At 34.7% G+C, this 22,956-nt stretch overlaps 2 protein-coding genes across 2 annotated transcripts; both read right to left on the reverse strand.

Annotated features, from left to right (window-relative positions):
• Window positions 1-13,987: 13,987 nt before the first annotated feature.
• Window positions 13,988-19,475, reverse strand: LOC148620959 (uncharacterized). The gene has a single exon (XM_088574890.1). The coding sequence runs from the start codon at window positions 17,359-17,361 to the stop codon at window positions 15,328-15,330; it is 2,034 nt and encodes a 677-aa protein (XP_088431016.1). The 5' UTR covers window positions 17,362-19,475; the 3' UTR covers window positions 13,988-15,327.
• A 230-nt stretch (window positions 19,476-19,705) lies between these two features.
• On the reverse strand, window positions 19,706-21,300 carry LOC148620960 (uncharacterized). The gene has a single exon (XM_088574891.1). It carries the CDS (start codon window positions 21,277-21,279, stop codon window positions 19,831-19,833), a length of 1,449 nt encoding a protein of 482 aa, XP_088431017.1. The 5' UTR covers window positions 21,280-21,300; the 3' UTR covers window positions 19,706-19,830.
• Between the last annotated feature and the right edge of the window lie 1,656 nt (window positions 21,301-22,956).

A 22,956-nucleotide genomic window follows, 5' to 3' on the forward strand; every position in this document is an offset into this window, starting at 1 on the left:
CACTTAACGATGAATTCATTTAGCAAATTGAGGGGGCTTTTTTATATTACTCCAGGAAGAAATGTGCTGCTTTCTAACCTTAAAGATAAAACATTATGATGTTCTTTGAGTTAAGCATTATAGAATGTCAACGTGTTACATGGCCTTTAAGAAGAACAAACAATGTATGTTATATAAAGACTTAGCATCACAGGAAACAAACCGAGAAGTCGGTTCTTGCATTAAGCTTACATTAATCATTTCCTATTTTTCCTTGACTACCCTGTTAGTCAGTTCCAAACCTCTCCAGCGTAATATTTATCGTTATGACTGCTTAATATCGTCAGAAGTTTAAAAGTGGAAAAACAATTCTGAATGTAAAGTGAGATAAACATTCAAAAGACACGTTGTGATCGGTAAGTCATAAACTACTGGTACGGTTTGCTTCTTTTCTTTTTAAATTCATTATTCCAAAACCATTCTCTAAAAGTTTCATTAACTTCATTAGCAGGATTTATAAGTGATAGAAGTGTGTTTGTATCCGAATAATATTTGTTTCTTCTTTTTTTTTCTCACTGCAAACAGTTTTTACTATCAAATGGTAGAAAGGTGAAAAATTCTTTAAACTCTCCGTTATTTGTATAGCTGACATTAAATAAATTAATATACAATATTACAATATTACGGTATAATCTTCGTTTTTTTATTTTTATTTATTTATTTTTTTTTATTTTTTATTTTTTTTTTGTGTGTGTTAGTTGTTTGTTTTTGCTTTGTTTGTTTTATTTTTTTTGTTTTATTTATTTTTTTAGCTACTGATCCGATGTTTTCCTGTCCATAAATTCCCTTTTGTTTGTAAGGGCGGAGCCCAAAGGTTCCTACTCATATCGAATACTACAACAGGGTTCTTTAACATGCGAGAAACGTGGCGTCTTTCCCAATGTGGTGCACCACAATGGTTTGCGGTCAGGTTTTACGTATTATAGCCTGACAACCCCAGCATGTAACACACCAGGGGTACCCCATTCCACCACACAACCCAGTTGCTCTGTGGGCACACAGCTAGGTTTCTGAGCACTTTTTAGTCGCCTTTTACGACAAGCTTGGCGCTGCTGCATGCCTATTCTTTTGACACCCGCACCCATTCTGTTTTGTCATTGTGTGTCCGATCACTGAGCAACACCCTTTCTGTTTTTTATTGTTTGTCCGATTACTGAGCAGTACCATTTCCGTTTTGTCATTGCTTGTCCGATCACTGATTCTTAAGTAGCACCACTTCCGTCTCATCAATGTTTACTTATTTAAATCGAATTATTACGGCTTCAGATATTATTAAATTGAATGCGTGATGAATGATTTGCAATGATGAAAAGACACAAACAGAAGTCAATATTAGAGATTCAGTAAAATGAAAAAAACATGGATATGAAACTATGTTTATGTAAGTACTGATCCTTCAAAAGTGATTGAATATTTTTTTTAATCACAGTTGAACAGGAGAAGGGACTAATGGGCCGAAATAACCATTCACAATACATTTTGGGCAAAAAGCAGAATATGACATAATGTTTTTTTTTTTTATTGACGAGATGGGTAATAGGTACATCAAATCACATGGTAATAATGCTAAATGACGAAAACATTGATCATCATCATAAGATATGTGAAACACTTCTAGAGATTGGTTTCTTTCTGGAACAATTGAAATGTGCATATACACTAGAGCTCCCGAATCTGGCTAGGCAGTAACTTTCGTTTATATAAGTTTTTAATTTTATAGATAACCTCAATTTACATTTACTTAGAATTAAAAGGTTTTATATAACTTTAACGTGAACATTAGATAAGCAATTATGGCAACAATTTATATTTCTTCATTTTTTCGTTTTTAACCGTTGACTGGTGAGTACATATAACACATGACCAATAAAGTATCGAGAAAAACATATGACCGTACTACATTGTTAATAACAGACACAAACATTTTAAGTTGGAAGTTTAGTATTGAATTATTTTCATGCCCTAGGTTGATATATAACGTGACCAAACACTAGATCAGTTAAATCCAACCTAAATCTTAACGGTCAGTAGGAGCAAATACGAACGCCATCAATACAGATGTTGTTTTTGTACCAATGATCAACTGATTTAGTTTTACATGTAATACAACCATGAAAAAAGCCAACAACACATGTAGAAAAACTACCATGAAAACTGATTTGTTCAACGTGTCATAGTTTTCCTTTTCTCTTTCGTCTACCCCGGACTTAACTTTTTTATAAGCAACTCGTAGGGTGTATCTAGAAAAGCAGAAGATACTTACCCAACTTTAGACCAGGATGTCCGCAACTAGAAATGAAACTGTGCGACTAATGTAAATTAACTAATCCGATTAGGAAAAAAATCTTGATTTCAAAATTTCCATTAAAATTCCAATTATATATGTAAGAGTCGGAACCGCGATGGGACGCGGAGGTACGATGGTCGCGCGGAAGTGCGATGGTAGTACGCCGAAGTGCATTTATGATCACACTGAACAGCGATGGTTAGACATGATTGTTTTCTGCCAATAGCAACGCATAAATGCGTTGGCCACTACGGGGAGGTGCGGTTTTGTTTTGTATTTTGCTGAAATGTTTTGACTATCGTGTAGATTTTTTCCGTTGATACCGTAAATCAGAAAAAGCTTTCATTGCGTTCATACTTCTAACTATCGAGTAATTATAAAAACAAATTTAATAACTTTTCTCCACTTTTTTTACTTCACCCAGTTGAAAATTGAATAAAACTGGCAATCTCTTAGAAGGGCGAGTACTCTTTAATATGAAAATATTTCTTGACTAACTTAGCTATAGAATGGTTGTAGATAGCTTTAAGACTTCTGTATTAGCGTATTAACTACATGTACTACATAAATAGCTGATCAACAGTACCTGTAGAATTTGCAAATACAAATGTAATGTAGTATAAGACGGCGCTTTTTTCTGCGTGTGTGTCATCATAAACACTACTGCTAGGGTTATCAAAGAATGTTTGATGCTAGATTTGATGGATTAAAGGACTATACGCAATATGAAGAGAAACGTGCCAGTCTTGTCCACCGGAACTTCGACATTATATTACAGTTTTAATTCGTATATTGCAGTTTTTATTTCGTCTTTCAACTATAGAATATGCTCCATGATTCGTTGTGAAATCATGTCTTACTTTTTCAAAAGGTAAAGTTTCATGATATAAAATTTATAAAAAAGCAATATTTTTCCGATTTTTAATACAATTATTCATGTGACAAACTTGTCCCGGTGAATCTTTTAATGATATCAGTTATAGTTTTCATGATGAATGGAATAAAACGTTCAGTATCCGCTATCTTTTGTAACCTATAGCTACAGTTTATGTTTATCAAATTACCTCGAGGTGTCGTAACGTATCTATTAAGTTTTGATACAGCATTAAATACATGTACTGTTAACACTCAATAATTATAATGATGCATGCTACGTTTGTTTATACAGGCAACAATATACTAGCTACTTTCTTGACTTGCCTTTCAGTTTTCTCTGTAACATTGTACGCGCTTATGCCCGTAAAATTTCGTGGCGACGTTAGTGTACCTATGCACTTTCGAGCCGTTGCGTTAAACATCAAAAGTACCAAAAGCGTTGACCATTGCAGATCACCGAAACCATCGCACTTCGGCGTCCCTATCGCACTTCCGAGTCTTACATATATAGAGAGAGAGCTCGTCGTGATCATCATCCCACAATCACTCGATAGTTGTTCATGTTCCAATTTTCGTCGATCACCCGGTCCAGTCACTCATCGTTCAAAAATTATCATAGTTCACATATTTTTTATATTCTGTCATTTATCCTATGATATTAATAAAATCAAATTATTTAATTATGAAATTAAAAGTATATGTTTCTGTTCTGAGTGTAAAAATGGTAACCGATATATAACTTTCAGATGTTTGGTAATTCTCACGAAGTTAAAGATTGACAAAGTACTTTTTTGAGTGAAAGCTACTTTTAATAACATAAGGGTCACAAATCATTCCAAAAAATGTTAAAATTGACAATTTTGAATTAAATGGGTGACTGATACCTACAATTTCGGTCAAAATTCTTCATGACACTTTTAGCTACGAATATGAGTGTGAAGACTTACAATTTACCTACGTGGTCTTATATTTAGAAAATATAGAAGTGAAAAGTAATAGTTTCATGTGACTCCTTTAGTTCAGTAAAAATTCTGCAAAATGTATGAGTGCGAGCAGTTTTATTTTCCATCAGGGTATAATCCTATTGACTACAATGCTTATTTTTTTTTCTCAATTCAAGTATCATGTTGGTGACTGTGACACATATATTTCTGTCAAAATTTTTCAAAAATGTCATATTCCAGCTTATGTATGAGTGTCCACATTTTTAATTTCTATGAGAGTCTAAAATTAATGAATGAAAAGCTTTTTTTTTTTTTCAATATAACTACATTTGTATCGAATAGTGGCTGTGAAATTTGAGTCAAAATTCTGCAAAATGCATACGTTATGCCAGATCTTGCCGAGACTACGCATTTTTGTATCGCACTAGAACTCTAACAAATAGGCTTCTGGAGCAGGATTATGTTGCTACAAGATTGAAGTCATCACTACAAAAAATTATGGCCGTCATCATGAACTCGTGGATCGTTACAGTGTACCCATCTGCGCCATGAAAACTGATTTGTTCAACGTGTCATAGTTTTCCTTTCCTCATTCGTCTACCCTGAATTTGAATTTTTATGAGCAACTCGGCGTGTGTTTCTGGAAAAGCAGAGGTCCTTACCCTACCGGTGCACCTGGTCCATGCTCCCAGTTTTTAGTGGAGTCCGAGTTGCTTCTTTGCTTTCGTTACTTTGTATGTATGATTTCAGTTACTCTATGTTCTTTGTTGTGTATGTCTGTTTTCCATGTCTGGTCTTTGTGCCTGGATTACATTCTTTTGATTACCGCTATAACCTTGGTTCCCATGATTACTCTTTAAAACTGTCATATTCTTGTAAAATGTATGGGTGCGAGGACTATTTATTTCCATGAGGGTCTAAAATAAATGAATAAAATGCTAAATTTTGCAATATAAAAATCATGTGGCGGCTGTGATACATTAGTTTGGGTCAAAAATGCTTTATAAATATCATATTCAAGCAAAATGTATGAGCACCAGCAGTTTAATTTCTATGAGAGTCTACAATTAATGACTAAAAAGCTCAATTTTTCAATATAAATACAAGTGTGGACACAGAATGGCATTGTCCGAGGGGTAAGTATGGACGCAGACTTGTATTGCCCGAAGAGCAAATTTGAACATACATACGATTTGTCTTGAACGTGTTTGCATTGTCTAGAAAACTTCTCCATTTATTGATATCAATAAATGAATTATGCACATGTTGATAAATATCCATTAAGATGTGTTACTAAACATTTAAATGGGGAACAAATTCCACTATAAATTGCCATAAGACAAGTCATATACACATTACAATGCTTCTTCCTTGAAGGTGTACTTGCATGGATGTGTTGAACTTGTTATGTCATGTTAAGGATTGGCCATTTCACTTTATATAGGTTAGTTTAATAAAATTCTGGACTTTCAGTTTTTTTTAGATTAACAGAAAGTTATAGTGTGGTATCTATCAGTTACACGGAATTCCCTTATTTTAAAATGGTAGAGGACATAAACTCAAAATCAAATAAGAGCATTTCTTTGGTAGTTAGAAAATTATCATATAAAAATTTCATAACAATTGATCAACCATAACTATAAAGTCCTCGTACGAAAACAAAGTGAATATGGACGACGACATGGACGCCGCCGACGATGACGCAACTGTCAGCACCATACCAATATACAAAGTTTTGCGGTGACACCATTATATTAAATATATACATATATATACAGGCTAAATCGGGGTTTTTGAATGCTCCATATTCAATTCCCTAAGAAGCCTGTCAATTACTCTTCCTTAGTACCAACTTGGTAGTGTGTGATTTGCAAAGAATTTACATCTATTAGGTCTCTAGGGCTTTATTTTTACATTAGTCCTAGTTAAGCAGTTTTCTATCAAAAGAGAATAAAACTGCATAATGGAAAAAAATCCCACTTACAGACATGTACTCAACAGATAACATTCGAAATTCTTATGAAACAAAATTACAATACCGGTATTTGAAGGACTTTAAGACTAAATCCATCGATACTGGCTCACAGTTAACACTTTAAAATCAACTAAATCTTGTATCAAACAATTTTAATTAACTTTTAAATAGCTATATACATTTAGAGCCTGAAAAATGTTTCCTTGGACAAAAACTGTATTGTTTTTTGCAGCTGTATAAAATATATCCAGAGGCAGTGCCAGTATCGTTTGGTTTCAGAACTAACGTAACATGTATGCATATTCAGCATTCCAAACACTGTCATTGACTTTTCTTTAGAATCTCTATTTCATTAAATCCTGTAAATCTTCATAATTTAATAAAACTTAGTTATTTTTACGTGTGTAGTCTTCATGTCTTGATACTAAACACAACCTTCTACCTCTTAACAGAAAAGCGATTCATCCATATTTGTCCATCTGCAAAGAAAAGAAAAAGAGTAGCCATTTATTTTTAATACTTTACAAAAATAATCAAAAATGTTTTTTTTACATACATGTAGTTGTGTATCAATACCTACATTTGTTTATTGAGTGTATGGTGTTACTCTACATCTATAATCATATACGGTAAATCTAACTGTGCAATTCAGGATCAATGTCTATTGAATATTCTAAGAAAAACATCATCTGACATCACTATGGCTATAAAACATTTTTAAAGAACATTGCATGTGCAATGTATTTTATCTTGCGTGCACATATGTGTACAATATCATAATAAAATGAGCTCAGACCACCGCCATCAAAACAAAAAATATATCTCAAGCGCCGAATCACAAAAATGATCTGGCCGTGGACTAAGTCTAAAATTATTACAATGTAGTTGTTTAGTCTCTGCACATTTGATTTTCATTGTATTCTGAGTTTGGTGTTACTATAATGACTTAGTTCATTTCAAAAGGTTTAAATAAAAATAAATCCCTACATACCGACCCTACAGAAATTCAGAATTGTGATAGGAAACAAAAATTTATTTTTTCAGCCTTGGAGATTTCTCATCAATTGCCTGGCATGCACCAGTAAGTTGACTTACCTATCTGCACTTGAAACAGTTGATTTTATCCCGAAAAGTATTTTTCTGGATCAAATCTATATTCAGCAAATGCTGTAGGCTGTACAATATAAGCGTTGCAGATCACAAATTGGATCACTAGGTCACGGACCGACATCAAATCTTTAATGAATAGAATGATTGAACGTGGTCTTATTCTTTCCCGTCGTACAAATCGGGATTCGGGTGCTACGCCTTTTTTTTACATGTATTGTATGCAAATTCAGTCAGAGAAGTATTCTCGAGCTAATGACTGTCAGAATCTGTCAGGAACTCTTCTAATCCACGTATCTGTTCTACCTAGAACATTTCCTGACAAGAGGGTGTCAGAAAACATGACATATTATGACAGAGCTTGTCCAAAGTCCTGACAGACCCTGACAAGGTGTGTCGCGGGTCAGAACCGTTTCTGACAGTTCAGAACTGTTCTATGACAGCGAATCCTGACAGGATCGAAGAGAGATTAGAAGTGATCGCAGCTGTACAAGTAAAGAAATTATTTTGAAAAATATATAAAGAAAGGGAATTACTTATAAAGGTTGTATAAATAATTCAAGGCTTTAAGCATGGTGTGGTGTACCAGTATTGCTTTGGTCACAATAAAAGGGCTTGGAACAAACTGTCCGAGACAGGTTTAAAACATTTTCTGAAACGGGGGTCTCAAACAGTTCGAGACAGGTTGGCCGAAATAGTTCGGGTTAAAACATTCCATACCTTGGCTTGGATCAGGGTTTATACACTACTGCAGTGAGTATTTCCTGTCATAACATACTTTGTCACGGACATTAAGTTTACGTTTATCTTTATTAACAGTTTGGTTTCCGTTTTTTATGATGTTAATATAACAGGAATGTGTAGGTTTAGGTTTAGGTTTTCCCCCTTTCAAGGGCAATAACTCTCACAAGGAGTTGTCAGACTAATATTATCCCTGAAACAGACATACACAACAAAGAACATAAAGTATCTAAAATCATACATACAAAGTAACAAAAGCAAATCAGCAACTCGGACTCCACTAAAAACTGGGAGCATGGACCAGGTGCTCCGGTAGGGTAAGCGTCCTCTGTTTTTTTTTCTAGAAACACTGGCCGAGTTGCTCATAAAAAGTCAAGTCCGGGGTAGACAAACGAGGAAAGGAAAACTATGACCCGTTGAATAAATCAGTTTTCATGGTGCAGATGGATACACCACAACGATCCACGAGTTCATGATGACGACCATAAAACTTTTGTAGTGATGACTTCAATCTTGTAGCAACATAACCCTGTTCCAGAAGCCTATATGTTGGAGTTCTAGCGCAATACAAAAAGTAGTTTCGGAAAGCTCTGGCATAACGTATGAGTTGTGATATGAACACTCCATACGCAGGTGCTGAAGAAATGTTGCCACAGATTAAAGGAAAGTTGGTAATTTTGAATGAAAAGTCATCACGTTTGTCGTATAGTTTGGTCAATATGTTTCCCTTACCATCGATTTCTAAGTGTAGGTCAAGATATGAAGCTGACTTCACAGTGTCTGTAGTATCCTTTATCTCAAGTTCTTTGCAGTATATGCGATGTATCGAATCCCAAAAATTGGGATTGTTTAAAGATAATACGTCTATATAGCGGAAACTGAGAGAGATTAAAGGATCTAGCTAAACGATATTCTTTCTTTCGGATCAGATCAGCTATAAAGTCAGCCTCATAAGAGTGAAGGAAAAGGTCATCAAGTAAAGGACCACAACTTGTTCCCATTGGAATGCCGACCGTTTGTTGAAAAACACGTCCACCACACTGGACAAATATGTTGTCTATTAAAAATTCCAGCATTTTGTTAATATCTTCCTCTGTATTTTTGGAAGATGATTTGGAATTATTGCTTACAAAGTATGAGGAATCTCTACCAAGAGCTATATATTTGTATCTAGGGATACCATCTTTTTCGGAAAACAACGTTGTATAATGTTTTTAAGTCGGGATTTTAACTGAGTATGGGGAATGGAAGTATACAGTGTTGAAAAATCATAGGTTTTAATGCTATTATATTCAGATAATAGTCTTGAACTGATTGTCTCCAAAAGATCTTTCGAACTTTTCAGAATCCACATTGAATTAATACCACTACGGGAGTAACAAGTATTGTGGTAGGACTGTAGACCCTCTTTGACAGTTTTGAAAGAGGTTTCGTGGTACATTTTGCAGATCCAGCTCTGAAACGTTGTTTGAATGGATTTTTGTGGAGTTTAGGAATCCATTACATAGACGGTAAATCACAATCATCGTCCTTGGTAGAGAGACCAAAAGAGGATAGCACAGATTTATGGTTTTCCACAATCTCTTCTTTGGAGAATGTGGGAGCAGTATAGGTCTTATCATTGCTATTATTTTCTACCTCTACCTCTGATAATAAACATTGGATGTAAAACGTTTTGCAGACAAAAACAATGTTGTTTTGTCTGCTGGTAGGACAACATATTTGTCATGTATAGTAGACAATGTTTTTGCTACATTGGTGTCTTTGAAAACCGATGTAGCCTTGGCACTTATTGACCTACTTAAAACTTTCATTCGTTTCAAAATTAAAGACCTCACGGCCTGTAACCACCCTGACAGAGAATAAATGTCGTCTTGTTCTCGTTTTATCCATTTTCTTGCATAGTCCTCGACGGCATCAATAAGAATTTTGAAGTTATAATTCCAATTTATGGAGATTCATGATACTTGGGACCTTTAGAAAGGATATTACGCAGAGATTCGTTTTCGATGAAGGTTAAATCTCCTGTAACGACGTGACCATAAGAACCATGAATGGAGAGTTTTTGCAAGAACAGTCAGTTGGTTTGGCCTTGAAGTCCTGAATCTCGAAGTTCTGCAATAGCCTTTTATAATTAAAAATTTTGGATGCAATGGGTGAACTATAGGAATGTGAAATTATTGGTATGGATTTGTCTTTGAAAATGGGGGAATTTTGTTGGAAACGTTTTTGTGATGGAGGATGTTAGCCAATTGCATCTATACCTTTGTTGACAAGATGTATTGGAAGAAATGATCGTTTTTCTTCATCTTGACTTTTCACACAAACTGGTTTAAAGAGTCTGTGGAAACCAATATCCGAAATGATGGCAACAAGTCTGTATAAAGATGAGGTGGGGTCAGAAACAGGAGAGTCAAGACTTGTTTTGTAAAGGGGGTGTAGTAATGTGAGAGGTATAGAATAAAGTTTGGGTCTAATGCGATGAAGTCCAAGAGGTTTTTGTATGAAAAGAAGGAGATCATCTATGGAGACATCATGTAACTTATGTGACGTATAGTGGCGATAGCCATGATTCCTTTCCCGTCTTGGATTTTTTGTCAAATAAATTCATCACATTTATGCTATTGTTATATTGGCTTGAAAGGTTTCTTATACTTTTGATGTTGTCATTGCATCCGTAAGGTATTGCAGTAACTAGTCTGCGTATCCAGTATTCCTCTCTTTCCCTACGATAGTTTTTACTTAGAACGGGACTGTGCGTAGGGTGGTTTTTTTTCCTAAAATACGAACTTTCATAGAGAGGATTGAATGATCTTGTTAATTAAAGTGTTGATAAACTGTCGGGAATTTGGTGGTGTTAATTCCCGAAAAATGACCGCAAATTATTTTATTTAATCGTTCTTGCGTTTCTCCGACATATACTAAACCACATACGTTGCATTCTAATCCATATATTAAGTTTGTTGATTTGCAACTTAAGTCATCGTGACTTCTTGTATGGAAGGTTTTGTTTGTAAGGGAACTGGAGAAGTAAGAGTCGGTTATAAGAATGTAGCATATTTTGTAATGTTTAATACCACATTTTGATATGGTACAATGTGGTTCGTCATCGTTGTAGTCAAATATATCATTTAAAGTGATGGAACATGGTTTGATAATTTTGAAATAGTCAGATTTTTTGTACTGGAATAGATGGTCTGCAGACTGAACGTGTGATTGGGTACTTTTAGTTGAATTGGTCGGGGCACTTTCCATACCAGATGTGAGTGTGCAAAGATTCCCATCTGGGGACATCACATTCTGCTGTCAGGTTTGGACTTTTTATACTGGGCGACGTCTGAGCCAGTTTTTCTTTCGTTCCTCTTGTTAAAATCATTAATTTAAAAAAAAATTATATTACTGGGTTAATGATACTCTCGGGGACAAAATCCACCAGAAGAGGTATCGACCCAGTGGTATGAAAGAGTAATGCATGATAACCCTAGAAACATTTGAACTAAGTCTGGTTTCAGTTGGTCCAGTAGTGTCAGAGGAAAAAAGTTTTGAAAGAAATCCCATTAAAAATAGCAAAAAAAAACGTTGAAAAAAGGCAATTACTCCAATATTGCTTAACAGACTAAAATGAAAAAGATACCCCAAGGTACATTTGTACCAATTTTGGTTCCAATTGGTCAAGTAGTGTCAGAGAAGAAGAGTTTTGAAAAAATGTTAACGACGACGACGACGGACGCCAAGTGATGGCAATAGCTCATAATACTACTCACATTCCTTCACCTTATGCCGTCTTATGTTTTTTTTAATATTTATGTCATCAATACATACAATAAGCACATGGTCCTATGTTAACACCCTCCATTTTATGTCTGGGCAGAAGATAACAATGATGAGTAATTATAGGATAATTAATTGGAAAGAGTGAATATCCAAAATGTTATCACGAGTGCCGAAGAACGCCTAGATTTATATATATTAAAAATCTATCTCTACCACACATGCTACTCATCAACAACATTGAGAGCAACTTCTTACTTTCCCGCATATTGGATATAACACCCTTAAACCTAATGTGATATAGAAATACTGACTTCAATGTTCAATGAAACATTATGTACTCAATCGCACATAAGTTCTTTACTAAGATAAATCTACAATAGTTGTATTTTATATTTGTGTACTGATGAATTGTGACATATCTTTGAAATGTTGGAAGTATCCCGGAGAGAAGTTGAAAAGTTCTTCACGTCACCTTGCTTTTAATTGCCAATCGATTTCATATCAGGAAATAGATTCAGTTCACTAAGTCACATCTCATTCCAGCCATTATAAGTCTCTCTATTTAAAACCTTACTTCTTTATTTCCTGATTAAACCACGTATGGTATCTTGGCATCAGTGTTTGAAAAAACATAACTGTTCTGGTCCAGTGTAAACTAGAATTGCTTTTAATATAGTGCGGAAACGTTAATTAACATACAACATGAGAATATTAAGGTTATTGATTATCGTACTTATATAGTTGATCTTCGTCTCTTGGGGAATCGGCAACATATCTATCTTCATATTTTAGTGATATCCACATTTTTTTTATTTCATGGAATTCTATCTCTTTTTCATAAAATATCTTTTTTCGATTAATCTCATTTTTCGAGTTCGGAAAGGTAAAGAAATATATACATCATGCGTTTCCAACTGTCATATGTAAACGTTGATTCACTAAATAAACGATAAGTAGGAGTTCTAGGTCTTTGGCATTCATCCAGGCATATGGACAAACTGACCTGTAAAATTTTCTCAATTATTGTTACATGTAACAATTGTGCACCGATATGTTTTTTTTTAAGAATTCAGAATAACATTGAGGAAACCACCAGTTCCTAACCAGTTGAATTGTATGGACATTATGAGTTAGTCCTATAAACCATTTAAATAATAAGTATAAAAAATAAAATTATAAAAAGGTTGATGATAGGGAATAATACTTTTTATTTCATTTATACTATGTCAAAGGAATGACTTTGTTTACATTTTATTAAATCTTTGTCCTTCAGGTCAACGAGGACAGATTGCTTCCATTTAAACACATGACTACTAAAGTCTTATCAATTCTCGATATTTGAAAGAAATTTAAAAAAAAATATATATTACTAATTTTAAAATGCACGCGAAGAAACCATAGATTAATAGCAATATTACACGAAATGATAAAATTATAAAATTTAGAGAAATAGTCTACCAATATAAATATGTCGTCTGACGCCTACCATTTTATTTGACGTATAGTGTTGATGCAATGTTTAGACAACCACTCCTATTATTTCTTCTTGGGATTTAAACAATTTAATTGCTTCCTGATTGCGGCATTCACAGGGTTGCGATATAGTAACTGATACCTTTAGGTCAAACAAATCAACCTTTTGGTGGGTCAATTATAGAGATATGACGGTTATAAATGGCTTAAAAGTGTTATAAATACCACACGTAGGGTAATATTGAAGTATTGTTGTAGATTGTTAAGTGGTGTAACCTGAACTAGGTCTCGTGGATTGCAACCAGAACTATTCATTGATTTGATTTGTAAAATCTGTTCAATGATTTAAATTCACAATTACAAGAACAAAGTAAATAAATATTAATCAAATTGATAGTATCTAAGAGATTTCTGTTCCACAAGTCAACGACTTCAACTTCAAAATCTACAAATATAATTCTATTCGGTATTTCGGCATTAAAGACAACCTCTATTTGTCATCAAGAGTAAAACTATACTGACGCGAACTAAGGTGTCGATACCACATATTTTTTTACTAATAACAAGTACGTAGTTAATTATTACTCCCAAATATACAAAACTTGCAATTCCGTGAACTATATTTTCGCTGTAAAGTGCTTAGATTAAAGTAACATTGGAAATATACCTAGAACAATGAGCACAGAAGCAGTTCCACGACATAAAGGACTCAATTTTTGTTCTTGATCTTTTTATTATTTTTTTTCTAGACAAAGTAACATTGGAAACATACCTAGAACAATGAGCACAGAAGCAGTTCCACGACATAAAATGATCTTTTTATTATTTTTTTCTAGACATCCGACTCGCTTTCCGTTAAAGGTAATGGCCAGTGGTAGAAAAAAACATTTTTGGCAAGTGGAATTCCTTTATCGTATTGGAAAATGACTTCCCACAGCGGTTAAATATATCATTGGATGATAACTCTGGATAGTTTAAGTGGAATCCCCTGAAACATATCAAAATATTAGTGTAATGACAAACGCTTCTAACAGAACGTAGAAACTACATTTTGATAAACCGACTGGATTATAGAAAGGGATAAGTGACAATGGGAAATATGACGTTGTCGAACATACATAATGTACCATAGACTTTAGTTGCTAGATTTTGAATTGTGTACTTCAATATTAATTCAAGATGAGAGCCCTGAACTCCTGCGTTTCTGTAAAGTACCCTAAGGCTTCTTTAGAATAATTAAGATGAAGACAGTTACTAAAACGAGAATTTTTTCGTCAAAAATCGTCAACTACATAACAAATGTTTGCGAGGGTACATGAATTCTTAAAATTGAACTTCACGGAAGAAATAAATATTTATTCTAATATGACGTGCTTTAAAGCTCTTTAGACCATAGCCATGGTTAAAAAGTGATAAACACATGTCCAACACATAGCTGCGTCTATTCAAAAATATGAAGGGACTAGTAATACTTAGAATCGAAATAAATCACGCTTGTTGAATTTTGAAAAGATGGAAAATTTTAATTTCACATTTGTTTTCTCTAAAATGTTGTAGTTTTGTTGTAAAGTAGTATTATATTAAAATTGTATTCGATCATGACAAAGGGAATATTGAATTTAAACATTTTTTTACTTTCACGGAAAAAGAGATGACAAAACATCTAGATTAAGTACCAACTGAAACCGAGACACAGACAAACCACAGAAATTCGAATTCAATATGAAGATATTTATTATTATCAATTTACCAAAGTATGACTGGTTTGAATGGTGAGAATTTCTTATCACTATAAACGGAAATTGAAGGTGTTTTTACATCTTCACCCATGATTAGGATACAAATAAAAATAATAGATCGTGTATTTTTTAATTGTAGTTTGTCAGTGTGTGTGTGTGCTCGCGTGTGTTATTTCTCTATTACTATAATTTTTATTTTATCATGGCCCTTACTGTTGATACAGATGTATGCGCGACGTATTGTCATATAATTTCTACAGAGAAACAATAAAAAGAAATACTGTACAATAATGACACATTCGCTACAAATAATTATTCAATGCCAAAGGTCATAAAGAAAACAAATAATGTTTAATTTTTTGCAATAAATTGTTAATTTATTGACACAATTGGTAGAGCATAAAATGCATCATTTTGGCCGGTGTGTTGTATTATTCGTATTTGCTTCATTTTTGATTGTATGCGAGGGGAAATGTCAGTACTAGAGTGTATTGTACTGGAGGCATTCGTAACAGCAACGTCAACTGCTGGTCTATATTTGGAAGTAATTCCCATCCTTAGGGATGTTATTCCTGTGAAAACTGGTAATGTTATCACGGTAAACATCATAAACAGGAAAAGATAACTGTCTTCAACGAATATGAGCACCGTTGTACTAAGTACAACAGCAAAAAGTGAGTATCCCCACAAATGATAAAATGACAACACGAAAGCATTTGAATTTTGAAACTCCATTTCTACAGCCCTCTGAGGTGTCCATTTTGTATTGTTCAAAAGTATCGCCTTAAAAGCCCTAATAATTCGTATGCTGCCCGTGACGGACTCCGGAGTAAACTGCATTATAGAAGCAAAGGTTTCTATGAGAATGTATTTAAAATTTCTCTTGTTACATGTGGCAAACTTAGGAAACACGATTACTAAAAACAAAATAAAAGTAATAGAAATGTAGGGATAAATCAAAGAACCGAACAAGTGAACAAATATATAGACTAAAAGGATAGGTTTCACCATCATGTTTCTTAATGCGGAATGGGCGATATATGAGCTGACAAAATCCAATTTGGTTTTAGTTCGAAGTTTTGTCGTCACGAATTTTGATCTCTGCAACTGTCTTTGTAAAAATCTCACAGGCCTACCAAAAATGTTTTCGAAAAAATATATTGCCAATAATATTTCTCCTTTGTTCCATCGACGTTCTCGAATGCTCCATGTAACATAATTGTAGGAGGGAGCCTCTTTCAAACGAAGACTACCGACATAGAGTGGACGTAAAAGTGAAGCTTCAAAAGTGTCATGACTGAGAACATCAATAGGAACAAGTTCTATTAGTTTATTTTTTGTTCCTAGAATATGATCTATATAAATTTTGTTATTGAGAAGTCCCTTTCCGAAAAAGGAAGATTGCTGAAGAATTGCTGCATTACTATTCGTTAAAGGTTCGTTGATCTCTTGTCGTAGTTTTTCTAGGTGCATGTACAATGTAGCATCTTTTTTACAATCAAGAGCTATCGAAGGTTGTATTATTCCGCGATCGGGATGAGCTGCAGCAATGTCTAGCAAGGCAAATATAGTTCCCCTTGGAACTTCAGTATCGCTGTCGAGAACTAAAGTGTAATTAAATTTTCTATTAATTATATTTTTGACATCCTCCGAATAAATAAACATTTGTTCGCCATATTTCCGTGCAGCGGTTGAATAAAGCTTTTGGTCACAGTATGTGAATGCATTCATCTCCCCTTCGGAAAGAAGCATTAAATCCTGATATTGCCCACACTTACGCAATACTGTCGAAACCCTGTGGATAACCATAAAGTTTTCAACAAACATGCAACATATCTGAAAAAGTAGAATTCTTCTGAACTCAGTTTTAGGTACATTTTCATATCTTGTCCATATGAATTTCATGTGAATAGGGTCAATGTCTTTTAAGCTTCCCGAACAAAACGCTATTCCTTCCTGGTATAAAATGTCAAATATCATAGATCTATATTTATCTCTTACTAAAAGCTCACGATCTCTTAATTCGTCGGTTTTTGTAGCACTAACCAATACACACGATATGTTTGGACTTAAGTTTCCCATATATGCTTCAAACATGTTTTCAAAGCATTCATCAATTTCGTCTTTACTAGTTGCTAGCAAATTATAATTAAGAATTGCAGTGAAGCTACGTCCATCAGCACTTTTCACCGTTCTACGATAACCTCCAAAGATCAAACAAAATACAGCTTGTACAGGAGATTCCAATACACAGCCTTGCAAGATCGAAAGAAATAAAATCAAAATGGTACCGCTGAAAATGCTTGCATCATTCCAGTTGGTGTTCAATATGTTAAGAATAGTTGAAATGACTACCAAAAAAAACCAAAATCCAAAGTATAAAGTAAGCCTTGCCCATCGTTCCATTTACAAGAGAAAAATAAGCTTTCTATCCTTCCGAAAATTTAATTCAACATGCTTGGCCAAAAATCAACATAATTATGATGAAGTACGTCAGAATTGTTCTGGAAAGCAAGTGGGCTAATTACAAAAAAAACTGCGTATGGCATAACGTTTACATATTTTGGCCAATGAGAGCGACTGTGTCATACATCTATCCAGTAATTAGGGATTGTAGGCATTGGTGTCAAAGTTGTTGTAAAAACATTTATTATCGAGTTTGGTTGAAATTTATATACTGCTGCTGATAAGAGTCTACAGTGTTTTTTTTCCACAACGGTCGCTATTGTATTTTTTGGTTTTAACAATTTAATAGCTTCCTCGCTGTTATAAGAAAATTTCGAAAGAGTTCATGTTACCTTTGATTCATATGGTAGTTATTTACTTCTAAAAACTTGATTAAGTTCCAACAAAGTTAATTTTCGTTAACATAGAGATAATTTATTACAATTATCCTACACAAGGGAAGCCATTGTACGGGTGTAGATTGTTATATTGATGTGCCGTTAACTTTTTCTTGATAAATTGCATAATTTAGTAGGCCGGGAGTGTTTTATCTATGATTGCTGTTAAGTCATTGTAAGATGTGGGACATGCAGGGTTGGTAAGCTAAATGGACACAACAAGTAATGAGTAGAAAAACAATGAGCAAAGCTCACTTATTGATACCTCCGCTTCCCTTCCCGGAAACTACATATTTTAGTACCAGGTAACCCCAAAAGTTATTCAGATGGAAATGCAAAATTAAGGTGTTCAAAAACTATCATCTAATAGTTTAATTGAACTTTATTCAGCATTTCAGGGGAGTTGCAGACGAGAAGACCACCCCCTTGGTGAACGAATGACAAGGTCAATGTTTTGCATCAAGAAATCCTAAAACAAACATTCAGAAGGAAATGCAGAATAATAGATGCACAACTGCATCATCTTGTAATGTGCGTGCACATTTATCGAATTCTGTTCAGCAGTTTCAGGAGAGTCGTTGATAGACACCAGGAACGGACCAAGGGACAGATGGGTGGACGGACATGTCCCCTACTTTTAAACGGTGTTAAAAAATGTTATTTGTGTGTATGTGATAAAATAGACGGAGGAACAATAGAGACTGCAACCTATAGAAAGAAATGCGTAGTGCAATAAGGGATCACCAGCTATAATACTACATGTTAACTCAACGTAAAGAATGGGATGTGGTACTGTACCTATAACAATATATGTTTATATTACATAGACTTTTACATAATATTGTACATGTAGCAACTGTACCAGGGGCGGATCCAGACACATTCAAATCGAGGGGTGCCAGCCGGGGTTCCTAAGAAAAAGGGGTTGCTAGGACATTATTTGATCTTTTTTGTCACTTTTACACATATGAAAATGACACATTTTATGGCCAACCCCTTGCACTCTCCCCTGGATCCGCCACTGTACAATGTAATACACGTAATGTAATAAAATACCAACGCATATCTTCATATCTTGACCTACACTTAGAGATCGATGGTAAAGGAAAACTATTGACCAAACTATACGACAAACACGATGACTTTTCATTCCGTAGTCAACTTTCTTTTCATCTGAGGCAAGATCCTTTCAGCAACTGCATATGGAGTTTTCATATCATAACTCATACGTTATGCCTCTGGATCAGGGTTGTGTTGCTACAAGATTTAAGTCATCACTACAAAGTTTTATGGTTGTTATCATGAACTCGTGGATGATTACGGTGTATCCGTCTGCACCATGAAAACTGATTTGTTCATTGTGTCATAGTTTTCCTTTCCTCTTTTGTCTGCCATGGACTTGACTTTTTATGAGCAACTCGGAGTGTGTTTCTAGAATAGCAGAGGACGCTTACCCTACCGGTGCACCCGGTCCATGATCCCAGTTTTTGAGTCCGAGTTGTTCATTTGCTTTTGTTGTTTTGCATGTATTATTTTGGTTATCTTATATTCTTTGTTGTGTGTTGCCGTTGTCCATGTCTTTCTTTGTCCCTGGATTACCGCTTGATTTCCGCTAGAATCTTGGTTCCCTTAATTACTCTTTTAATATATTTATTCAATTATTTGGACATTGGCACAATATACACGTCATTTTGCAGTATACAGAATATTAAAAATTATAATCGGTTAGCGTTCCCTTTTCCCTCTTTAGGAGATCATTTTCAATAATAATAGGAAGCAAAACGACGAGTGAACCTGTTGTTTACTCAAGAAGACTATTAAGGTCAATACTGATTTATCTTGTTTCAAAGGATACCACCACCTTCTAAGCCCTTCACATCCGGTTTCTATCGTCTATTAGGTAAAGATTTTAATCTAAAAAAAAATCAGAATTTTAATACCTGCGCAGTCACTGAGTACTTTTTTCAATATCATGAACAGTTTAGTTTGACAATGAGCCGATGCAGTGTTCCTAAAGAGTTTAACAATTTACCTAGCAACTATCAATGGTTAACATTGAAAATCTAAAATTTGTAAGAATGTAAATTAAAAGCATTTCAGAATCTATTTCGGTTAGGTCTATCGCTAAAATCTGGTTTTGCTTCCGATTAATGTTTTCAATATCAACGGTATCGTTTTTAACTAGATAAGGTACTAAATAATTGATCTTTTTAACGTCAGAGAAAACGTCAATTGATCGGTCGTTGCACAATTTAGAATTAAACTCATCACTAAAACTTTTGGTTAAAACATATTGCAGTTCAACTGGATTTGAATCGAAATTCTTAAATATTCGCCTAACTTCAATGAAATCATTTCTTATGGTGTTAAACAATGGTACACTATCCTGTTTTGTCTTGTTCTCCAGGAAAACTCCGACGTTAATCAAATGAATCAAAGACTCTGTCAGTTCTTTTTGGGTCAAAACAAAGTTTGTTGATAAAAACACTGCCGTTTTCAAAAACACTTGGGTGGCAAAAGATTTCATCACTTCAAGAGAGTAAATTGCTTGTTCGTTTACAAATGGGACATAAAATACAACTATAAATTGATCGTAGTATCCGCAAGTCTTGAAGACCGATGTTGTAGTAAGAGATTCGTCGATGCTAGTTAGATTGTTGAGATCATCGTATGTCATTTCTTCATTGGTCCAAATGTATGGAAGAGCATTCATTTCTTTTAATACTGTTAGAACTTTAGAAAATGTGGAATTGTCGGTCGTCGACGTGTAGTATTTGTCAATCCAGTCTAAAGCACCAGTTTTATGTAGTCTACGAGCAATTGCGACTTCATCAGCACTATCCATCCGAACAATAATATAATCGTCTTGATGAAAAGTATCCATAAGCCACGCTCCGAAGTTGATGGAGCTAACGTTCTTCACTACGTCTGGTTTTCCAAATCTTTTTACACGCTTTTCAAACGTTGTATTGGTATCTGAAATGACTTGACCTTCAATTATAGTAATTTTTTTTATGGGTGTGAAAAAGTGCCTTTCAGAACTGTCTAACAGAAAACAATACAAATAGTAGTCCTTTGCATTCGGATATGTCTTCAGAAATAACTCCAAACTTTTCTTTTGCTGATACCAGCTTCCAGTTGTAATGAATATATGCTTCGGTAGATAATCTCGGAACTGTATACTCATATCTTTCTTGATACTCAATCCAGTGCGGGAACTCGGGGGTTCATGTATACTATGTCTTTTCACATTTTTAATATGAGTCTCCTTTTTCTCGGAGAAAAACAAGCGACATACAAAATTTCCACATAGTATTCCTAAACCAAGAACTATGATCATAAATGATACACGAGCCCTTTTCACACCAAAACTGTTCCCGCCAACTGCTGAAAGTCGTCTACCGAAAGAAACGTTTCTTTTGATTTCAAATGCCTTACTGGTCTCGTCCATGTTTGTTTTTCTTACTGGACTTAACGACATCGAGATAAACTAGTTCTGATAATTGAATCATCGAATGGCATTGAACCGATTTACATCGTACATGTACCTTGAATTAGATAATGCACATCCAACACATTTTCCAAGGAGAAACTGATTAGGAATGACCGAGAAATTAATTCGTCTAACCAGTTGTTCGATTAGTCTGAATAGCTTATATCTATACGTTAAATTCACCATGCAACTTATGGTCTGGGCAGTAGAATTTCAATTTTACAAAATAAAAAGATTTGTTTGTGTCGCTATAAGAAAGCAATACTAAGAGGTATAAAGACCAAACTTGGGAGACTTATAAGCCGTGAATTGGGCAAGTTAGCCTATATTTAATGTGCTTGTGCGTTTTTATATTGAAAGATTGCATAACACCATCGTCAATATGTGTGTATCAGTACATTATACTGAATTTAAAACAAAGGGACAGCACCATGACAACCAAAAATTTAATTTGTCCCCCATGGCAGGGTGGGGATACGGGGGATAAGAGGACGGGAATTTGTGGTTGAAAGGGTGGGGAACGGTAGTGGATGGGACGAGGAACGGTGGTTTAAGGGGCCGGGAACGGAGAGTGAAATATACGGGAAGCGGGTATGTTGTTTGGGAACAACAACCGGGGTTAAAATAAAAGGGATCGGGATTTAACAGGCGGTGATCAGGAGGGTTGGAGGCGGTGGTCTAGGGGAGGGAATCGGGGATAAATACTCCCCTCCGTTACCTCTTCCCCTATCGGCAGAAAACTCCTAAATATTTTGTTGATTAAGATTACATACCACTAATTCAACCAATGAGCTTTAAAACGAACGCAAATAATCCTACACAAGTTTTAGTGCACTTGTGTTATGTTGCTGTGGCAAAAGTGCACATCAAATCTGCACAAGTGAGCATGTGTTTTGGCAGGGAATGATATTTTCTTTATTATACATAAGATGGTCACTGTAACTTACTGAATTAAATACTTTTTATGAGTTCTGTATGAAGACCCCTTTTTGTGAATAAAGGAGAATTCTCATTATATTTTTACCTCATTGTGTTCTAGGAGCCAATGTCGCACTGCAAGGTAGTAAACCCCAGGGCTATTAGTGTACACATGCAGCTTTTATGTGATGTATGGTCTTCTTCAGGTTAAACTTAAGGTAGAAGCTCCATAACTCATTGAACTTAGCGAAATTAGCATTGAAACCTATGGGAAGTGACATTAGTCGTTAGTAGCCTTAAGGAGTACGGAATCTAAAATCAGCAAAGATAAACATACTGAAAGAAAATTTGAACTCATGGTATTCAGCAATCCCCCTAATAGAATATTTGACAGTGGCGGATCCAGGGTGGGGGGTGAAAATTGCAATTTTTAAAAATTGTTGAAAAATTGTTCAAAATACCAGCAGACTGCATGACATTTCAAAATCTTCTTTATTAGCATGCCCCAAACCCCCTAGCAAATTCGGATCACTTCGTGATCCTCACCGGTGATCCTGTCAAGAATTTTTTTTTGCCCCTCTCTTACCTATATTTTTGTAAAACTGAACCCGCCACTGTTTGAATATCTATAAGCAAGTGAGAAAAATGATTTTCCGGACAGACAGAGAGACAGCAATTGTTAGTGGACTAAAAAGTTATCTGAATTTTTTTAAATTCAAATGCATTTAAAAGAGTATATTCTGCTTA

Source organism: Perna viridis, chromosome 3 (genome assembly GCF_037379345.1).
Source record: "Perna viridis isolate PV_CMFRI_1.1 ecotype Kerala chromosome 3, ASM3737934v1, whole genome shotgun sequence".
NCBI classification, from domain to species: Eukaryota; Metazoa; Mollusca; class Bivalvia; order Mytilida; family Mytilidae; genus Perna; species Perna viridis.

Bases quoted from the DNA above. Each gene is read 5' to 3' on its own strand.
- LOC148620960 (XM_088574891.1), bottom strand. From the start codon at position 21,279: ATGTCGTTAAGTCCAGTAAGAAAAACAAACATGGACGAGACCAGTAAG.
- LOC148620959 (XM_088574890.1), bottom strand. From the start codon at position 17,361: ATGGAACGATGGGCAAGGCTTACTTTATACTTTGGATTTTGGTTTTTT.